The 17,841-nt window shown below is 36.8% G+C and overlaps 1 protein-coding gene across 1 annotated transcript; it reads right to left on the reverse strand.

The window, feature by feature from the left end:
• Nucleotides 1-318: 318 nt before the first annotated feature.
• LOC107796355 (zinc finger protein GAI-ASSOCIATED FACTOR 1) lies at nucleotides 319-4,472 on the reverse strand. The gene is made up of 3 exons (XM_016619112.2): nucleotides 3,941-4,472; nucleotides 2,092-2,494; nucleotides 319-1,265 (listed from the first exon to the last, which is right to left on the reverse strand). Exons 1-3 carry the CDS (start codon nucleotides 4,098-4,100, stop codon nucleotides 497-499), a joined length of 1,332 nt encoding a protein of 443 aa, XP_016474598.1. The 5' UTR covers nucleotides 4,101-4,472; the 3' UTR covers nucleotides 319-496.
• Nucleotides 4,473-17,841: the final 13,369 nt, after the last annotated feature.

Genomic DNA, 17,841 nt, shown 5'->3' on the forward strand with positions numbered 1-17,841 from the left:
ATTTTTCCACGTAATTAGATTAATATATACTAATTAAGCATGTTTTTAAGATTAACATTATTAATTATCCACGTGGGTTGCCGCATGGCAGGTTTTAAAAGTTATTTAGAGTGTATATCATACGCACTAGTAAGAATGAGACGGGGGGAGAGGGGGTTATTATGAAGGGGGATATTGTTCAGGAGGTTTTCGAGGACATTCGATAGTTTAGATAGGAAACTAACAAAGATTATATAATTTAGATGGGTTTGAGGGTATTAACTCTTAAGTTTTGGTATAAATGAGAATATTTCAATGAACCCTCTACTTCAACCCTGCTTAAAGCCCTTAACATTATTTCTTTTCTTTTTCGCTTAAGACCAAAATGTACACCGACGCATACTTTCTAAATACAATTAATATAGCACTTAATCAAACTATCTAATTTGACTTTACAATAGTAGAGAATTACTTAATCAAATTGGTGCTAATTAATTTCCATCTTTTGGGAATTCTCTCAATCATCCCACATGGAGCTCATTTCTTTTTGCTGTTCGAAGCTCATTTCTTGCTGCTGCTGCTGATGCATTTCATGGGAATTCCTTTGTCTCATTCCCCCTATCCCAAGAAAGTCTAGTGTCAAGCTATCATTCCCACTCTCTCCATTAATCTTTGTTTCATTAAATAAACCATTATACCACCCTTCATTTTGCATTCTTGAAGTCTTCTGATTATCACCAGCAGTACTATTCGAGTTCAATAATTCTGAAATCAACGTTTCTTGAGTTCCATTTTGTAACATAGACCCAAAAAATCCATGCACAGAGCTCCCTATTTGTGTTTGATTATGATCACTTTGAAACAGAGAAGGGTACCCTTTTTGTACCATTATTGGAGAGTTCATGCTACTGCTCACAGTTGCTCCCATTTGAGCTGCTTGTTGTAATAAAGCTGTTGCTGATGATGACATATTCGACGAATTTGTGCTTAACTGAAAACCAGAAAAAGAGGAAGAAGATAAATTTCTTGGACTAGTAAACATGCTTCCTGCCATGTTTAATAAGGGTCCTGTAGGTGTTTGAATATTGAGTTCACGAGGTGAAGGTTTCAAAGGAATTTTCATGTTTGGATTTCTGATTTCTGATAAGTTCAACATGCTAGTGGGCATGACTTCAGAGACTGGAGTATGGCTAGGTCCTGTGGTTGAAGCTAAACTTTGGTTTACTTTGTTGTTTTCTTCAGTCAAGGCATCACAAAAGGCTCTGTGAGTAATAAAGCTATCCCTCCTGCATGCGTAAGATAATAAAATAGGCCATTAATTAAGTCAATCTCATGCAATGACCAAAGGAACTAAAAAAATGTGCATGAGAGTGATGGTAATAACTAAATATGTTTAGTTTTGGACGGCCGGCCGGCCCTAAATTATAGTGTGGCCAAACTAACATTCAGAAATCAATTTCTTGCAGTAATGATGGCCAAAGAAAATGAGTACTAACCTATGAAACTTATTCATTCTATTGTTTTTATCTTCTGATTGCAGTCCTGAATCAGTTGTTTAATAACTATTGTTACAGATCTAGTTGTTTATGACAGGTTTTAAATCTGTTGAAGTCAAACAAACATCAAATTAAAATTAATTCTCATGTCCTTGGTTCCAAATGGTATTGGTCATTTTGGAGGCTGAAAAAGTTTGTACTGGCAAGTACAATTACTATATGCCGTACTATAATATTAAAAAAAGTACTGTACCTAATGAAGTGTCGAATGACATTAGAAAGTAAGGTGGATAGTAAAGGTCCATCTTTTTTCTAGATGCTAAAACTGAAATATTAGCTGCATATATTTTTTAATAGTTTCAAAATTTTATCTCAGATGATCACCTATTTTAATTTGGTATCGAACAAGCAAAAATTTTAAGTTCTAGTCTTATTACTGTCACCCATTATAAGTACGAAAGAATTTTCACCGTCTCTTAAATCGCAGTCCCACATGTGAGAATGCATGTGGAAAATACAGCTAAAAATTAAACATATACGGTTTCTAAAAGTTTAAAGATTTTAGATGAGATTGTCATGTTTTAATAACCTAGTCCGAAAAGAAAAAACAATTAACCTGGAGAAGATGGTACCACAGTCACATTTGTACTCTTTAGTCCCACACGTTTTGGAATGGGCTTTCCAGTCAGATTGCACTGCATACTTTTTAGAGCACCTGTCACATTTCCATTTCTTTTCACCATGTTTACGCGAATAATGTTTCTTAATCCCCGTCAGATCTCCAAGAGCACGAGCAGGATTATGGTGGATACACGTTGGTTCTGGGCAAATATACACTCGCCGTTTCCTTATCTCATCACTGCTTGTTTTTTGTTTTAGCTTCCACGGTAGATTGTGTCCTCTCCTGTGTAGTTGAAGGTTTTGTTCCCTTTGGAAGCCTTTGTTACAGACTTCACATATGAACCGGTTTGTTGCCATTAGGGTCTTTGGTGATAAGGCAATAACTTCAGCACTAGGATCTGCATATACCAAACAAACTTTGAGTTTGATCACTTCAATATATGCACTAAAGATTTTATACAGTAATATTATTGGGTAAATTATATATTTGGCCGCTCGATAAAAAATTAATTACATTTGTTGGCCAAATATGCAAAAATATGTATATTATGAGTTTTTTTTTGGCAATCCCATGAAAACTCATAGCCGCTACAGCCTCTGTCTTTCGGGTGAGCACTCTGTGGTGAGAACTCTGTGTGCACTGGGTAAATCCCTCACTATGTAATAGCCTGCAAACCACACAAGGGATGTAAACCGCAGTAGCAAGCCCTGTGCGACAGGCTCGACCCATAAGGCATTGAGAAGGGATTGATCCCAGGTCATCTGTATAGATGACTGCTCTCCAAACCAACTGGGCCATCCCGAAGGAATAGTATATTATATATTAATATACAAAAAATATATTTTTTTAGAGCGTCCATATTGTATAGTTTCCCAAATATTATTTAATTGTTAAATGGAGCAAGTGAACGATATATGATAAGGTCCGTGTTAAGAAATTAATTAAAGTCCGATCCATGCGGTATAAACTATGAGGTCAGTCTAATCGCCATTGGTTATTACAAACGAAGTAGTTCTTTTTTTAGGATGACTAGGCACTCCATGTAGTATTTATTACCTACTGATAAAAGATTGTACATTCATCTTAATATACAATATCATTATCCTGATAAATAATTTATTATTTTATTATAAAGCAACCTTTCTCCATCTTTTAGAAACTTTCAAATACGTTTTAAGGAAAAGGAAACAGAGAGAGAAGATGCAGACATGACAATCCATGCATGCACAGGAAATATATATATATATAGAGTTCCTTTCAAACAGTTAAAAACAAAAAGAAAAGGAGAATTGTATACTACTATATGATTATGCCAGTCCAAGGCAGCATGCAACAGTTTACTCCAATTATTGAATTCCCCCAACCAATAATTGACGTATTGAACCCTTCAACTACCTATATACTTATCACTTCCCAATTTCCCTAACTCCCATTTTTATATTTAAACAAATAACTATTAAAAGAAAGAAAACAAAAGAAAATTATTGGTAAAATCCATTATGCATGAATGTTTGTCGTCAAACAAATCGAATCTTCTTATTGCCCGGCCATATTGAAGTTATCAAACCTACTCTAATTAACTTGTTTTAATCTATAAGTTCAACTCCAACCCCATATAATTTGAGCTGATTAATTACCCGTTTTAATCTAAAAATTACACTTGAGCCACACAATAAACTATAGTAGCTACTTTGTAGCACAGAACCAATCTGAAAAGCTATTAGATCAAACCATCATCAGAAACAAATTAATTTAAAACTTAAAAACCACTATCGAAGAAGAAGAGAAAAACATACTAAAACTACAGCACAAGGTGAAAAAATGAGCTGGCAATAAAAATTACCAGGATTTCCAGGTAATTTCCTTCTCTTCTTATTAGGAAGATCTTGCTCTTGATGAACACTAGAAGGCAAAAGTACGTTAGAAGTTTGCTGCTGATCTTGCTCTTCATATTCTTCTTCTGCACCTGCAGTACTACTATTCCCAGAAGAGATGTTTGACATTGAAAAAAATCTGAAAAAGAGATCTTTTTGGGCGTGGAACCCTTTATATTTGTCTTGATCTTTTCAAGAAAACAACTTTTTCCAGTTTGTTCAGCAAGCTTCTGTTTGATCAATGAGCCTCTATTTGGACTTCTTTTTGTTCTTTGGCTCTTTGCTTTTATATATGTTGAGGTAATTGGAAACTAACAAAACTTAGGATTTAGAACGCTGTTTTGGAGAGAACGACAAGAACCAGAGAATTCTCCTTGATTTCTGGTAATTAAAGAAAGAGATAGAAAGATAGGGAGGAGAGAGAGTTTTGGGGTGGGGGTGGGGGTGGGGGGAGGGTTTGGAGTTTCTTGCTGTCACAAGATGGAAACAAGAAACTAGCTAGTTTTGTAATTTGGTTTTCTTGTATATATGATATACAATAATGGAATTGTTTTGCTTTCTTGGCCAAGTTTATTTTATTAACTCTTCTAATAATAGTTAACTATTTAGTTCTATTCATAATTTGATTGTGACTTCTAAACAAAGATAAGTGGTTAGAATCGTTGAATTCAGATAGAACATTGATAAGTATTATATTTGCAAGCAACTCCCTTGGGGATACTAATCCAAAATTGGAGTTTGGATATTAACTGCCTCTTTACCTGATGGCATTAGTTAGAAGTAGATTTAAAAAGTTAATGGTTTTAATTATTAACATTAACAAGAAACTCTAAAAGAAAGACTAACGAACAAATAACGGATATTTGTGTGATATTATTCAAAAAGCCTAAAGATATCAGCTTTACGAGTACTTCTAGGAATATCTTTAAACAAGATATGGTGAAACAGCAAAACTAAAAGGTAAACAACCTAAAACAATTATTTTAGCTAATTCTTCCTGATTTTTCACTATATCGTATTTACCCATTAAACTACCAGTACCCGGGTTAAGTTTTTGTTGGCCAGATTCTTCATCAGCACCCCATGCAATAGGGTGGTTATCTACTATGTGTCTACGAAGTTGACCCGTTCCCTCTTGCTTACCTCCGGTCTCATGTTTATAAACTTTCTTACAAATTTGACATCTTACATAATTTTTATTTTCCTCTAGTCTTTCAAAAGATTGCTAACACTTATTTCTTAATCTTCGATTGTTCTTAATAGGGAGGGAAGGCCTACCTGTATTACGACGACCTCCACTTCTAGTATTTTGACTAGCAGTACCAGATGTAGATGGTGATGTTTCAAGATTATCATATGATTGAATATCATCTATACCATAATCTTCTTGAAGTTGCTCATAATCTACATTTAAATTTTCAGGTGAACTTTCAGAAATATGTGTAAAGCTACTAGAAGAACCAGTACTACCCCTTGATTTTTTAAGATTTTTACTCTTTATTACTACCATCCTTACTAGTACACATTTTTTTGGTTGCTCTAAATATATCCGTTATGTAAATTAAATTAAAAAACTAAATTAATAATTCTAAATAATAAAAATAAAAATAAATACCAAAGAAGAGAAAGAGATAGAACGAGTGTATTGGGAGTCCGGATGCCGCACTAAATTTGATATCACTCTTCAATTGATATTTGATGATATTGATACCACTCTTCATTTGAATACTTGATATTGATAATTATAATTTTGTAGTAGCTAAAGTAAATATTTGATGAAACTTGAAATAATACGTAATTGAGAACTTGAGAGCAATAAGTAATATTATCAAGAGAGAATTGAGAGAGAATTAAAGTAGTAAGAGAGCAAATTGTGAGAAAAAACGAAAAAAGATGAGGGCTATTTATAGTTTTTAAAAGGTCATAAATATAATTTATCAATTATTAGGGGTGGAGGGCTATTTTCTTAAGAGGGTAGGCCGAAATGACTGAAAATGCAAAAAAAGGTTGTTACCCAATTGACCACCCTTTGTCGAAAAATTATACTATATATATATAGGTAAAATATTAAATTTTAACGGTATATAACATATATTGAACACCCTTTATCGGAGATTTTTTTTACTTATTTCAAGTTTGAACACCCTAAATAAAATGCTTGTCTTCGCCATTGACCGGGCCTACCGGGTTTCGAGGCACCGGTTACCAAAAAAGGCCCGCCCCCGTCCAGCTAAACCCCTAACTCTCACCAACCCGTCCCACTCCCTTAGCGGGCCGGGCTGACTCGGGCTGAACCGGGTCGAATAAGGTTGGCAGTGGGCCAGCCCGACCTGTTTAACAAGTCTGGTTACCGCTTCTTCTTTTTTATCTTTTCTTGAGCCGATGCGAAAATAATTTTTTTACCTTTTCAAGAAAAAGGTAAGGTCTGTGTACATATTATTCTCTCCAAACTCCACTTATGAAATTGCACTGTATTTATAAGATTGCTACTTAGGTCTATAAGATTTCTTATAATAATGTTTGGTTTAATTGAAACCCTTTTGGTTCAATCCCTTTTCTCCTTCTATGTACCAAAGAAAAAGTCTTTTGAGTATGAATGCAGGGCATATATGTTTGAACTTCTACTAAGATGGCAACTTTATGTCGTACACATTAAGATATTCGTCATACTACTGTGAATGCAACACAAAGTTGTTCCCCCAACAGTCCAACACCACGAGGAAAAGATAACGTATGCTGTTTTTGTTATATTTAAATTTTGGGTCATAAGTTTCAGAAAAGAAAAGTTCAAGGGGCAATTATAATTAAACCTGAACAAAAAGACAGCTTTTCGGATATTGCTTGGCGGGCGTCTTTTTCTATTTTATCGGTTTGTCCGCATCTGATAGTGGTCTAACGAAAACCACGTATTTCCTGATGTACCCCTATATTTATTGACAAACACCAAATTGCCACCATAAAGCAAAGCAAAAGCCTAACGCTCTATTTGGATCATTGTTCCCCGTCGTTTTATAATGTATTATATTGAATCGTATCGTTTTATAAATACAATATTTGGATAGAGTGTATTGTTTGTTATTATTAAATTATATTTTACTGTTTGATTTGACTGTATCGTACTGTACTGTAACTAATAAGTTTACTAAAATACCCTCGATTGTTTAAATATTAAATTTATCAAAAATTATGCATAAAAATAATTTTAAAAAATAAAACAGAAGAAGGCAAAATCCTTAAGAAAACAGAACAAAGGAGCGAAACAGAAGAAGGCAATCCAAAGGAGCACAACTAAGTAGAATTGAGATAAAAGCAAATTAGGAAAAAAAATAAAACAGAAAGTAGCAAAACACCTTTAACGTTAGCGGCAGAAGTTCTAGAAAAAAAATAAAGTAGGTTATAGGTTGGAGATTTGGAATTAAAATAGCAAAAAAAGCTAAAGGGTAGAATAGAATTATGGAGTAATAAGTTAGGGCAAAATTGAAAAGAAAAATAAGAAACAATCCTATCACATCAAATGGGTTGTTTAGAAAAGGGGGACTTTTTATTGTTCCGAAATAATAAATTTAATAATACAATACAATCAATTTTAATAAAACAATCAAAACAAATATTGTTTTGGGATAACAATATATTATGATACAAATGGGAACAACCGTCCAAACACGATGTAAGCCTGCAAATGCCCGCCTGTACCCTCGTCACGTGTGTGCGCTGAATCAAAACCCCCCTCGAAAACGAACCGACAATATAAAAACAAAATATTGTTCTCATCGCATATATTGAATTTAAATTTGTAACATTACATTTTGCTCTCCTAACCAATTTCATCAATCATTGATGTATGTACACTGTTTAGCTATCAAGATACTTGATTGTATTTGTGTGTATCTCGATAATCAGTGACTTCAATCTCTAATTAACATACTCCAAATATATACTCCATTATGTGATGACCCGCCATGTTATCATGCCACATAGGTGCCATTTGACATATATTAATGTCATGTGGAAGCTTACATAAGAAGAAGGCTAGCATTTGTGAGAAGATTCTAGAGAGGTATGGATATTTCCTTAGGAAGAACCTAGATCCTTATGGATTTGCTAGGAAAGTCCTTGGAATCTTCTAGGCTTGTAGAGAATTCTAGAAAAAGCCTTTATCTTGTAAATATCAAGGACTTGTGTAATAATTAATATTTACACACTTGCCCCTAGTAGACTAGTATATAAAGGGGATCATTCATTTGTAATTCATCAAGCAAACAATTCAAGTTCTCTCTAATACAAAGCTTCCTTTAACAATTCTCTTGTGTTCTTTCTTCCATTCTCTTAGCGATCTTGAGTGTAGTAAGACTAACTTGACATAGCAAGAACGTGAGCAAGTTGTGCAAGATCGTGAGTGAGTTGTTAAGTGCCGCACATGTACTTAGTTAACAACTAAGGACGTGACAACGTGGTATCAGAGCGAAGGTTTCAACTAAGGGAATGGAGAACGACGGAGAAATTAACGTTGCCAACACCCAAGCCAACGTTATCCAGGATGCTGCTGGCAAGAGCGACCGTAGCAAAAAGAGGAATGCAACCAACAAGAGCTAGGAGGTGCCACCTGAGGTTGTGTCAAACGAAGGGCTTACATCCCAAGAACCATCTGCCACTGAGGCGAGCGAGGATGAAGTGGAGGTCCTTCCAGAGGACGTCTCGCTCGGTAAAGAGTGGGTGATGAAGATGAACGCGAGGATGGACGTCGTGGAGATCTTTGGCCAACGCTTGGGGAAGGTGGAAGGCACCCTTAACGTTCTTGAGGGGCACACTCTTGAAGAGATTGAGAGTATCCAAAATAACTTAGAGGGACGTACACAGACTGAGATGGAACTAAGGCAAACCATCACTGCTTTAGAGTGCAGACTCATGGAGGCTTTGAGTACTATCGATGCTATGAAGGCAAAGATAGAGTCACTCGAGAAGCATGTTAATGCTGGCGTGACCGAGATAGCTAGCAATGTTGTGGTGATGAGGGAGGCCAAGATCGAGGCTCCCAAACCCCCGGTGTTCAAAGGTGTTCGTGATGCACAAGAAGTGGAAAACTTCCTTTGGCACTTGGAGAACTACTTCAGGCATGGCAAAGTGAGGGACGACGAGGCCAAGATCAACACTGCGGTATTGTACCTCTAAGAGACTGCCATACTATGGTGGAGAAGGAAGATGGACGACGTGGATAAAGGTCTATGTACTATTAGTACATGGGATCAGTTCAAGGCGGAGTTCAAGCGACAGTTCTTTCCAAACAATGTCTTGTACGAGGCAAGGCACAAGCTTAGGGAATTGAAGCAAACAAGGAGCAGACGTAACTATGTCAAGGAGTTCACTACCCTTATACTTCAAATCCCCAACTTGACCAATGATGACTTGTTGTTCCACTTCATGGACGGGTTGCAAAATTGGGCTAAGCAGGAGTTGCAATGCCGACAAGTCACTGATATAGACCAAGCCATAGTGGAAGCCGAATCATTGATGGATTTCAGGCATGACAAGCACGACAAAGGCAATGGCAAGGAGGCAAAGGTTAACAATGTCAAAGGTTGGGGAGACCGTGGCAAAGTCAAGGAGATACAACAACAATACTCTAAGACTCATGATTTTAAAAAGTTGAGTGGTCATCAAGGCTACGCCGAGAAGAAAGCACAGGTCGAGAAGAAGGGATGCTATATATGCGGAGGGCCACATGGCTTCAGGAATTGTCCTGACCTCAAGAGCCTCAGTGCCATAGTACGTGAGCGGAAGTAGCAACCACAAAGAGAGAGTCCGGGAACCGCACAGTTGGGTATGATCGGATTATGTGGTGCTATCACGAAGCAAGCTATCCAACCTACCGAGAATGGCAATCAGTACGTGGATCTCACCATCAACAACAAGCCCGCTCGTGCAATGATGGATACTGGAGCAACTCATAATTTCGTGACTGAGGCTGCCACAAAAAGACTGGAATTGAAGCTTGCTCCAACCAACTTTCGCGTCAAGACCGTGAATGCCGAGATACAGAATGCTCGTGGGGTAGCTAGTGGAGTTGGTGTCAAATTGGAAACTTGGAAAGGTATGGCAAACTTTACCGTAACCGCTATGGATATCTTTGACATCATATTGGGGCAAGAGTTCTTTAGACATTGTCATACTTTAATCGACCCCTACCTCCAACGTCTCTTGGTTATGGAGCAAGAAGGAGCTTGCATGGTACCTACAGTGACTATGCCATACGGACAGATCTAAGCACAACTCTCAGCTATGCAGGTTGTCAAGGGGATCAAAAAGGGGGAGCCGACGTTCGTGGCAACCATTGCAAGTCTAGAGGAACACAAAAATTTTCAAGAGACAGTGCCGCCTTGCATAGAGAAGTTGCTTAAGGAAAACAAAGATGTCATGCCCGACGAGTTTCCTAAGCACTTGCCGCCCAGGCGAGAGTTGGATCACAAGATTGAGTTGGAGCCAGGGGCTAATCCACCCGCATTTGCCCCATATCGTATGGCACCTCCTGAGCTAGAGGAGCTCAGGAAACAATTGAAGGAGCTGCTAGATGCTGGTCACATTCATCCATCAAAGGCATCTTTTGGCGCACCAGTATTGTTCCAGAAGAAGAAGGATGGATCATTGCATTTGTGCATAGACTACTGAGCACTTAATAAGGTCACCGTGAAGAATAAGTACCCGATCCCGCTCATTGCTGACTTATTCGATAAACTTGGGGAAGACAAGTACTTTACCAAGGTGGATCTTCGAAAAGGCTACTACCAGATTCACATTACGGAAGGGGATGAGCCAAAGACAGCATGTGTGACGAGATATGGAGCCTTTGAGTGGTTGGTGATGCCCAGTGGCGGATCCATGATTTTATGTTCGTGGGTGCTTAATTTTTCTTGATGTGTCGTAACTACTTAATTTTTTGATTTGTAGGTGGTTTCTTTTCCTTTTATATCAGATGTCTCAAATTTCTTATATAACAATACTTATGTTGTGTAAAGTTTAATGGGCTTAACCAATGCACCAACCACATTTTGCACCCTTATGAATAAGATCTTCCATCCCTACCTTGATCAGTTCGTGGTAGTCTACCTAGACGACATAGTCATCTACAACAACACCTTAGAGGAGCACATGGAGCACTTAAGGAAGGTTTTCCAAGTCTTGCGAGATAATGAGCTATACATCAAGAGGGAGAAATGTGAGTTCGCACAATCAAAGGTGCACTTCTTGGGCCATGTCATTAGCAATGGAGAGCTACGCATGGACGAGGCTAAGGTACGTGTTATCCAGGAGTGGGAGGCACCTATAAAGGTAACTGAGTTGAGATCCTTCCTTGGCCTTGTTAACTACTATCATCGGTTCATCAGTGGATGCTCAGCAAAGGCCGCACCATTGACTGAGTTGTTAAAGAAGAACAAGCCATGGGTTTGGACAGAGCATTGTCAAAAGGCATTTGAATGCCTTAAGACAGCTGTAACAGAGGAGCCAGTCTTCGCATTACCTGACTTTGCCAAGACATTTAAGGTGCACACAGATGCCTCAGACTTCGCCATTGGGGGTGTCCTGATGCTGGATATCCCATAGCATTTGAGAGCCGCAAGTTAAATGAGATGGAGCGGTGTTACACGGTACAAGAGAAGGAAATGACTGCCATTGTGCATTGCCTTTGTACATGGAGACATTATCTGCTCGGGTCGAGGTTCGTGGTCAAGACTGATAATGCGGCTACTAGCTACTTTCAGACACAGAAGAAGCTCACACCAAAACAGTCTAGGTGGCAGGATTTCTTGGCCGAGTTTGATTATGTGCTGGAGTATAAGCTGGAAAAAGGTAATGTTGTAGCCGATGCCTTGAGCCGGAAAGTCGAGCTTGCTGCAATTACTTCAGCGAGATGGGACATTAGGGAGGCTATAAAAGAAGGCATTCAGCATGATCTAGCAGCCAAAGAGCTTATCAAGTTGGCCAACAAAGGCAAGACGAGACGATTTTGGATAGAAGGCGGCGTACTACTTACCATAGTCGGTAGGTCTACGTGCCTAAATTTGGAGACATTAGACGATAGATCATAAGGGAGAGTCATGACACAATATGGGCTGGTCATCCAGGTCAACGTCGCACTAGGGCCCTGGTTGAGTCAGTCTACTATTGGCCACGCATGCGTGATGACATAGAGTGCTATGTGCAGACTTGTCTTGTCTGTCAACAGGACAAGGTTGAACAACAACAACCCGGAGGACTTTTGGAGCCACTACCAGTTGCAGAGCGTCCATGGGAGAGCGTGACTATGGACTTTATCACTTGCCTACCGAAGTCTGACGGTTATGGTACTATTATGGTGGTCGTGGATAGATTTCCCAAATATGCCACCTTCATGCCCGCCTCATCAGGTTGCACAGCCAAGGAAGCCACCAAGCTGTTCTTTAAGAACGTGGTGAAGTATTGGGGCTTACCAAGGCATATAATCAGTGATCGAGACCCCCGCTTTACTGGAAACTTTTGGAGAGAGTTGTTTGACATACTTGGTACGGAGCTGCACTTTTCTACTAGTTTCCAACCACAGACGGATGGACAAACGGAACGAGTCAATGCCTTACTAGAATGCTACTTGAGGCATTATGAAAGCGCGCATCAGAAAGATTGGGCAAAGCTCCTAGACATCGCCCAATTCTCTTATAACTTGCAGCGGAGTGAGTCCATTGGGCGGACACCATTTGAGCTAGCCACAGGCCAACAACCAAAAACTCTACATTCATTACTAGCCGCGTTAGAGGAAAAGAGTTTGGGGACTTATCATTTGGCCAAAGGATGGGAGGAGCAGCTCGACACTGCTAAGTCCTACTTGGATAAGGCAGCTAAGAAGATGAAGAAGTTTGCGGACCGTAAGCGGCGTCCCACATACTATAGAGTTGGGGACATGGTCATGGTGAAGTTTAACCCAAGACAGTTCAAGGCACTACGGGGCATGCATCAGAATCTGATTCGCAAGTATGAGGGGCATTTAAGATCGTCGCCAAGGTAGGCAAGATCTCATAGAAGCTTGACATGCCATCGTATCTCAAGATCTACCCTGTCTTCCATGCTAGCATGCTTAAGCCATATCATGAAGATAAGGATGATCCGAGTAGGGGCCAATCAAGTCGGGCGCCAATGACTATCACCGCCTCGCATGATCGGGAGATTGAGGCTATCATAGATTATCATGCCAGGCGAAAACAAGGGCAAAAAGCCACTGCTATGTTTCTCGTCCATTGGAAAAGGCAATCACCGGAGGAGGCCACGTGGGAATGATATGAATACTTGTGGCAATTCAAAGATAAGATCCGAGAGTTTATGTAGCAGCATTGCGTCGCGGTCGTCGCAATATTGGGTGGGGGAGAGTGTGATGACCCACTATGTCATCATGCCGCGTAGGCGCCATTTGGCATATATTAATGTCATGTGGAAGCTTACATAAGAAGAAGGCTAGCATTTGTGAGAAGATTCTAGAGAGGTATGGATATTTCCTTAGGAAGAACCTAGATCCTTATGGATTTGCTAGGAAAGTCCTTGGAATCTTCTAGGCTTGTAGAGAATTCTAGAAAAAGCCCTTATCTTGTAAATATCAAGGACTTGTATAATAATTAATATTTACACACTAGCCCCTAGGACACTAGTATATAAAGGGGGTCATTAATTTGTAATTCATCAAGCAAACAATTCAAGTTCTCTCTAATACAAAACTTCCTTTAACAATTCTCTTGTGTTCTTTCTTCCATTCTCTTAGCGATCTTGAGTGTAGTAAGGCTGACTTGACATAGCAAGAACGTGAGTAAGTTGTGCAAGATCGTGAGCGAGTTGTCAAGTGCCGTACGTATACTTAGTTATCAATTAAGGACGTGACAATTAGCTTAGATAAAACAACTTCGTGTGACACTGATTTTTTGTTTAGCTACTTACTACTTCTCACTGGTACATATATATGATATAATTTAGTTCTTCAAAGCTTAAACGAATCTAGGTGAGATTCAAATATTGGTTGCTATATTGTTGTCAATCCAACTATTTAACTATTATTAGGTCATTTTTATTTTTTCCAGTGCTTATTGGAACTTGAAACCAGCAACGAAGATCAATTCTTTTATACTTTATGAGACTAAGAGATGGATAATTATAATTCAGAAAAATATAAAATAAAGTACATTTTGTAAGCACAATGGGCTTATATATATTGAATATTTTAGGAAATTTTACCTCCTATAACAAAGGTTAACACCTTATTTATTTTAAATAAATATCATTTAAAAAAATTATATTCTATATATACCTTTTAAGGTTTATAGCAAAATATTTAATTTTGGTTACCTCCTAGCCCTAAGCCACTAAATACGCTATTCAATTACACTATTTTCTTTCTCTCTCTTTTGATACATCACATTCTCTCCCCCCATTCCCTTAAAACACGATGCTCAATCTCAAAATTCCTCTCACTAATTCAAAGTTGTCGTTATGCCTGGCCCAGTCTCGAACAAGCATCGGATTTCAGAGCAGTTCCAGTGTAACAATGGTGGAAGAAAATTTGCGTATACACACGTTCATCGAAATTCCATCGCCGGAGATATTTTCTTCTCAAATTGAACCCAAAAATGTCCCAGCGGTGACTTCTCTAATTAAGAAAATATACATATAGCAGTATATAAACACAACACTACATTTGTGCGGATGTGCTCAACAATGTTTTCTTTTTGTTGGGTTTAGGTTTTCAAGGTATGCATAAAGCATTGGAAGACTTTCTCAAAATGAAACCCGTCGGACGGTGGCCTAATACAAAAAAGGCTAATCTTTTCAATCAAATTAGAAGCCCTGGCATTCAATTAATCGCGATGAAAAAGAAGATTTCTGTTAATATATTTCAATGTATTTTCAACGTATCACGCTATATTTTTATGTATTTCATTGTATTCATTATCTTTTTTTATTGTAATTCAATGTATCTCACTGTATTCCATGTATTTCATTTGTATTCATTGTCTCATTATATGCCATGAATGTATTCATATGTTTTTTTTAAAATAGTATAATTTATGTATTCAGATGTATTGTATAATTTTTCTGAAGATTGTTATGTTTTTGGAGTATTTTTCGGTTGAGAATTTTTTTTATAACGGGAAATACAAAATTTGTGTGTTATAATTGAGTTTGTTGAGTTATATTAGGAGTCTATTATGTTAATTGATTCACTTTCCGTTTAAAAACAGTGTATTCCCCTGTTTCACGCTGTGAATACAGTCAAATACAATAATCTTTCCAGTTGTAATCCCATGTTTCACGCCATGAATACAGTCGAATACACTCGAATACAACAACTGATTAGCTTGACTTCCCTGATTCACGCCTATTTTTGCTACTATATTCATGAATACAATAGCTTAAATACATCAAATACATCTTATAACCACAGAAAAGGTATCTATAATCCGTACTATAGCAAATGATATCTATAGATAGCTAATTACTACTAAAAGATAGTGCTTTATGAAAATTTCTCAATATTTTATTTATATTTAAATATCCGATTTTGATGATAGTCCATACACGAGCCTAATAATGAGTCTGATAATTGGTTATTGGGCCATACATTTTATGTGCTTGGTGTGTCTAGTACGACGGTGAATGTAAGGTTAACCCGATGAGGCTCGTAAAGGAAGGACCCATCAGAGTTTCATTAATTACAGCTAGGTCTCATCTCTATTGGAGAAAGGGTAATAGAAAGGAAGACCTAGTCCTTCGTCAATCAACGATATAGTTCAAACAGGTACACAATTATTCTTGCTAATCTTAATTTATTTTGTGTCCTAATATCATGTTTAATCTTAAGTTATATTATGTCAATATTCTTACACATTTGACCTGCATTTTTCACTGAAACAAAACTATGACGCCTTAATCAAAAGTTGATATAATACTTCTATGGTGTTAACATAATTTATCGAATAAAAATGGTTGAACCTCTGTTTTCGCCCCCTAAAAAGTAAATACATACTCCCTCCGTTCCAATTTACGTGAACCTGTTTAATTGAGCACGAAGTTTAAGGAAAAATAAAGACTTTTGGAATTTGTGGTCCTAAACAAGTCAAAAAGGGGCCCGGAGTATTTGTGTGGTTATAAAAGCTTCTAATTAAGAGTAGAATTGTAAGTTTAAGCTAAATTGTTACCAAATTTAGAAAGGGTCATTCTTTTTGGAATGAACCAAAAATAAAATAGGTTCACATAAACTGAAATAGATGGAGTAATTTAGTGTGGACCAAGCATGTTGCAATCAGTTTCATCAGAGTTATAATAGAAAATGAACAAATAAACTTGAATTGAACAAAAAGTTCATTCATAAAGCATTAAACATTTTAAGTAAATCTAAATCAAAGCATCAGTTATTTAAGCATCTTATAGCGAGAGTAATTAGGAATATTTTGAACGTCAACATAACACTGATTCAAATGATCACCATTTATTGTTGGATTATTTAATAATTCATTTTCTAATACAAATCAATATCTGGAACTACTAAATTTAGAAAAAATGAACAAAAATATGCACAAGCATACACATAATGATGAATTGATGATTAGATTAGATTAGAATGGCCGGGGGGCATTATATATTTGTTTTGAACAAGTTCCAACTTCTTTAGGTTTTCAATAATTTTTCTTTTAAAAAAGAAAAAGAATTCAAAGTTTGAAGAAATAGTGCTTAAATTATTTCAGAAGAAAGAAAAAGAAATCAAAAAAGAGAAATGTTTACCAATTATTGGTATGTCATAGCCAATTCAATTGGTCAATATAATAATTTCCATTTCAAATTAATTAAAGCAATTGAAATGTCAGTGTAAAGAGTCCAAAAACAAGCATCTTTTTGATGTTGCTGTCTGAGTCCCTTTAAATATTTCTAGAGGTTTAAATTAAAGATTTGCATTTGACATTTGACTACAACAGTTTTTGTCCATCTCCATCGCTCTATAATAATTAACAAGCATTGAATATTTTTTATTCCAATATATATTATCATAGAACCAATAATGGATCCAGAATTGTAAACAATGAGCTCACTAGACAAAGGAGTTAGCATGGTTACTTAAACTCTTCCTTACAGTTTTAAACAACATTGTTCGTCGTTCTTATTATCAGGTTGAGAATCGTTTTGTTCCCTTTTAAATAAATAAATTGGGATTGTTACAAAACTAGCCGGTCAAATTCAATATTTATTTTTTAGCCGGTATACATAGATTATACATTAATTATACACAGGTATACATATATTATACATGAAATATATATATCCGCATCTATTTTTAGTTTAAGAGATTAATTGAGCGGCTATTTGGGTTAATTCTTCGATAACAAAATTCAACTCAAACGCCATGTTTTTTATCTCTATTTTTTTAACATGTTGAAGTTATAATAATGTTCTTTTACTTTTTCTTTAAGTGCATGACATATTTTACTTAGCATCATTGCTTTAAGGGAAAATGATACAACATAATAGTCACTCTTAAAATAATAGCTGAAAAATGTATATTTTTTTTATATCTTTTGTATATATATATATTGTGTATGTTGTGTACAAAAATTATACAAATTAATATATTTTTTTGCTATCATTATAAATAATTTTCTTCTTAGGCTAAAAGTGAATAAAGCCCGTGCTGTAATCCTCAGCACAAACTAAACCTAATACGTACTTCACCCTAGATTTGGTATTATCTTTTTCTTTTTTACCTAGATATTTAGTCCCATGTCCTAGTTGTCTGAGACCATCAAGCAGATGAGCTGAATCCCGTCAATGTGGTCTATTTGCTTAACCTGGTTGAAGCCCGCATTTAAAGTTT

Source organism: Nicotiana tabacum, chromosome 7, assembly GCF_000715075.1.
Source record: "Nicotiana tabacum cultivar K326 chromosome 7, ASM71507v2, whole genome shotgun sequence".
NCBI lineage: Eukaryota > Viridiplantae > Streptophyta > Magnoliopsida > Solanales > Solanaceae > Nicotiana > Nicotiana tabacum.

Bases quoted from the DNA above. Each gene is read 5' to 3' on its own strand.
- LOC107796355 (XM_016619112.2), bottom strand. From the start codon at position 4,100: ATGTCAAACATCTCTTCTGGGAATAGTAGTACTGCAGGTGCAGAAGAA. The intron at 2,495-3,940 runs GTAATTTTTATT...TGGTATATGCAG, and splicing joins GAAATTACCTGGAAATCCTG to ATCCTAGTGCTGAAGTTATT. The intron at 1,266-2,091 runs GTTAATTGTTTT...TTACGCATGCAG, and splicing joins TGTGGTACCATCTTCTCCAG to GAGGGATAGCTTTATTACTC.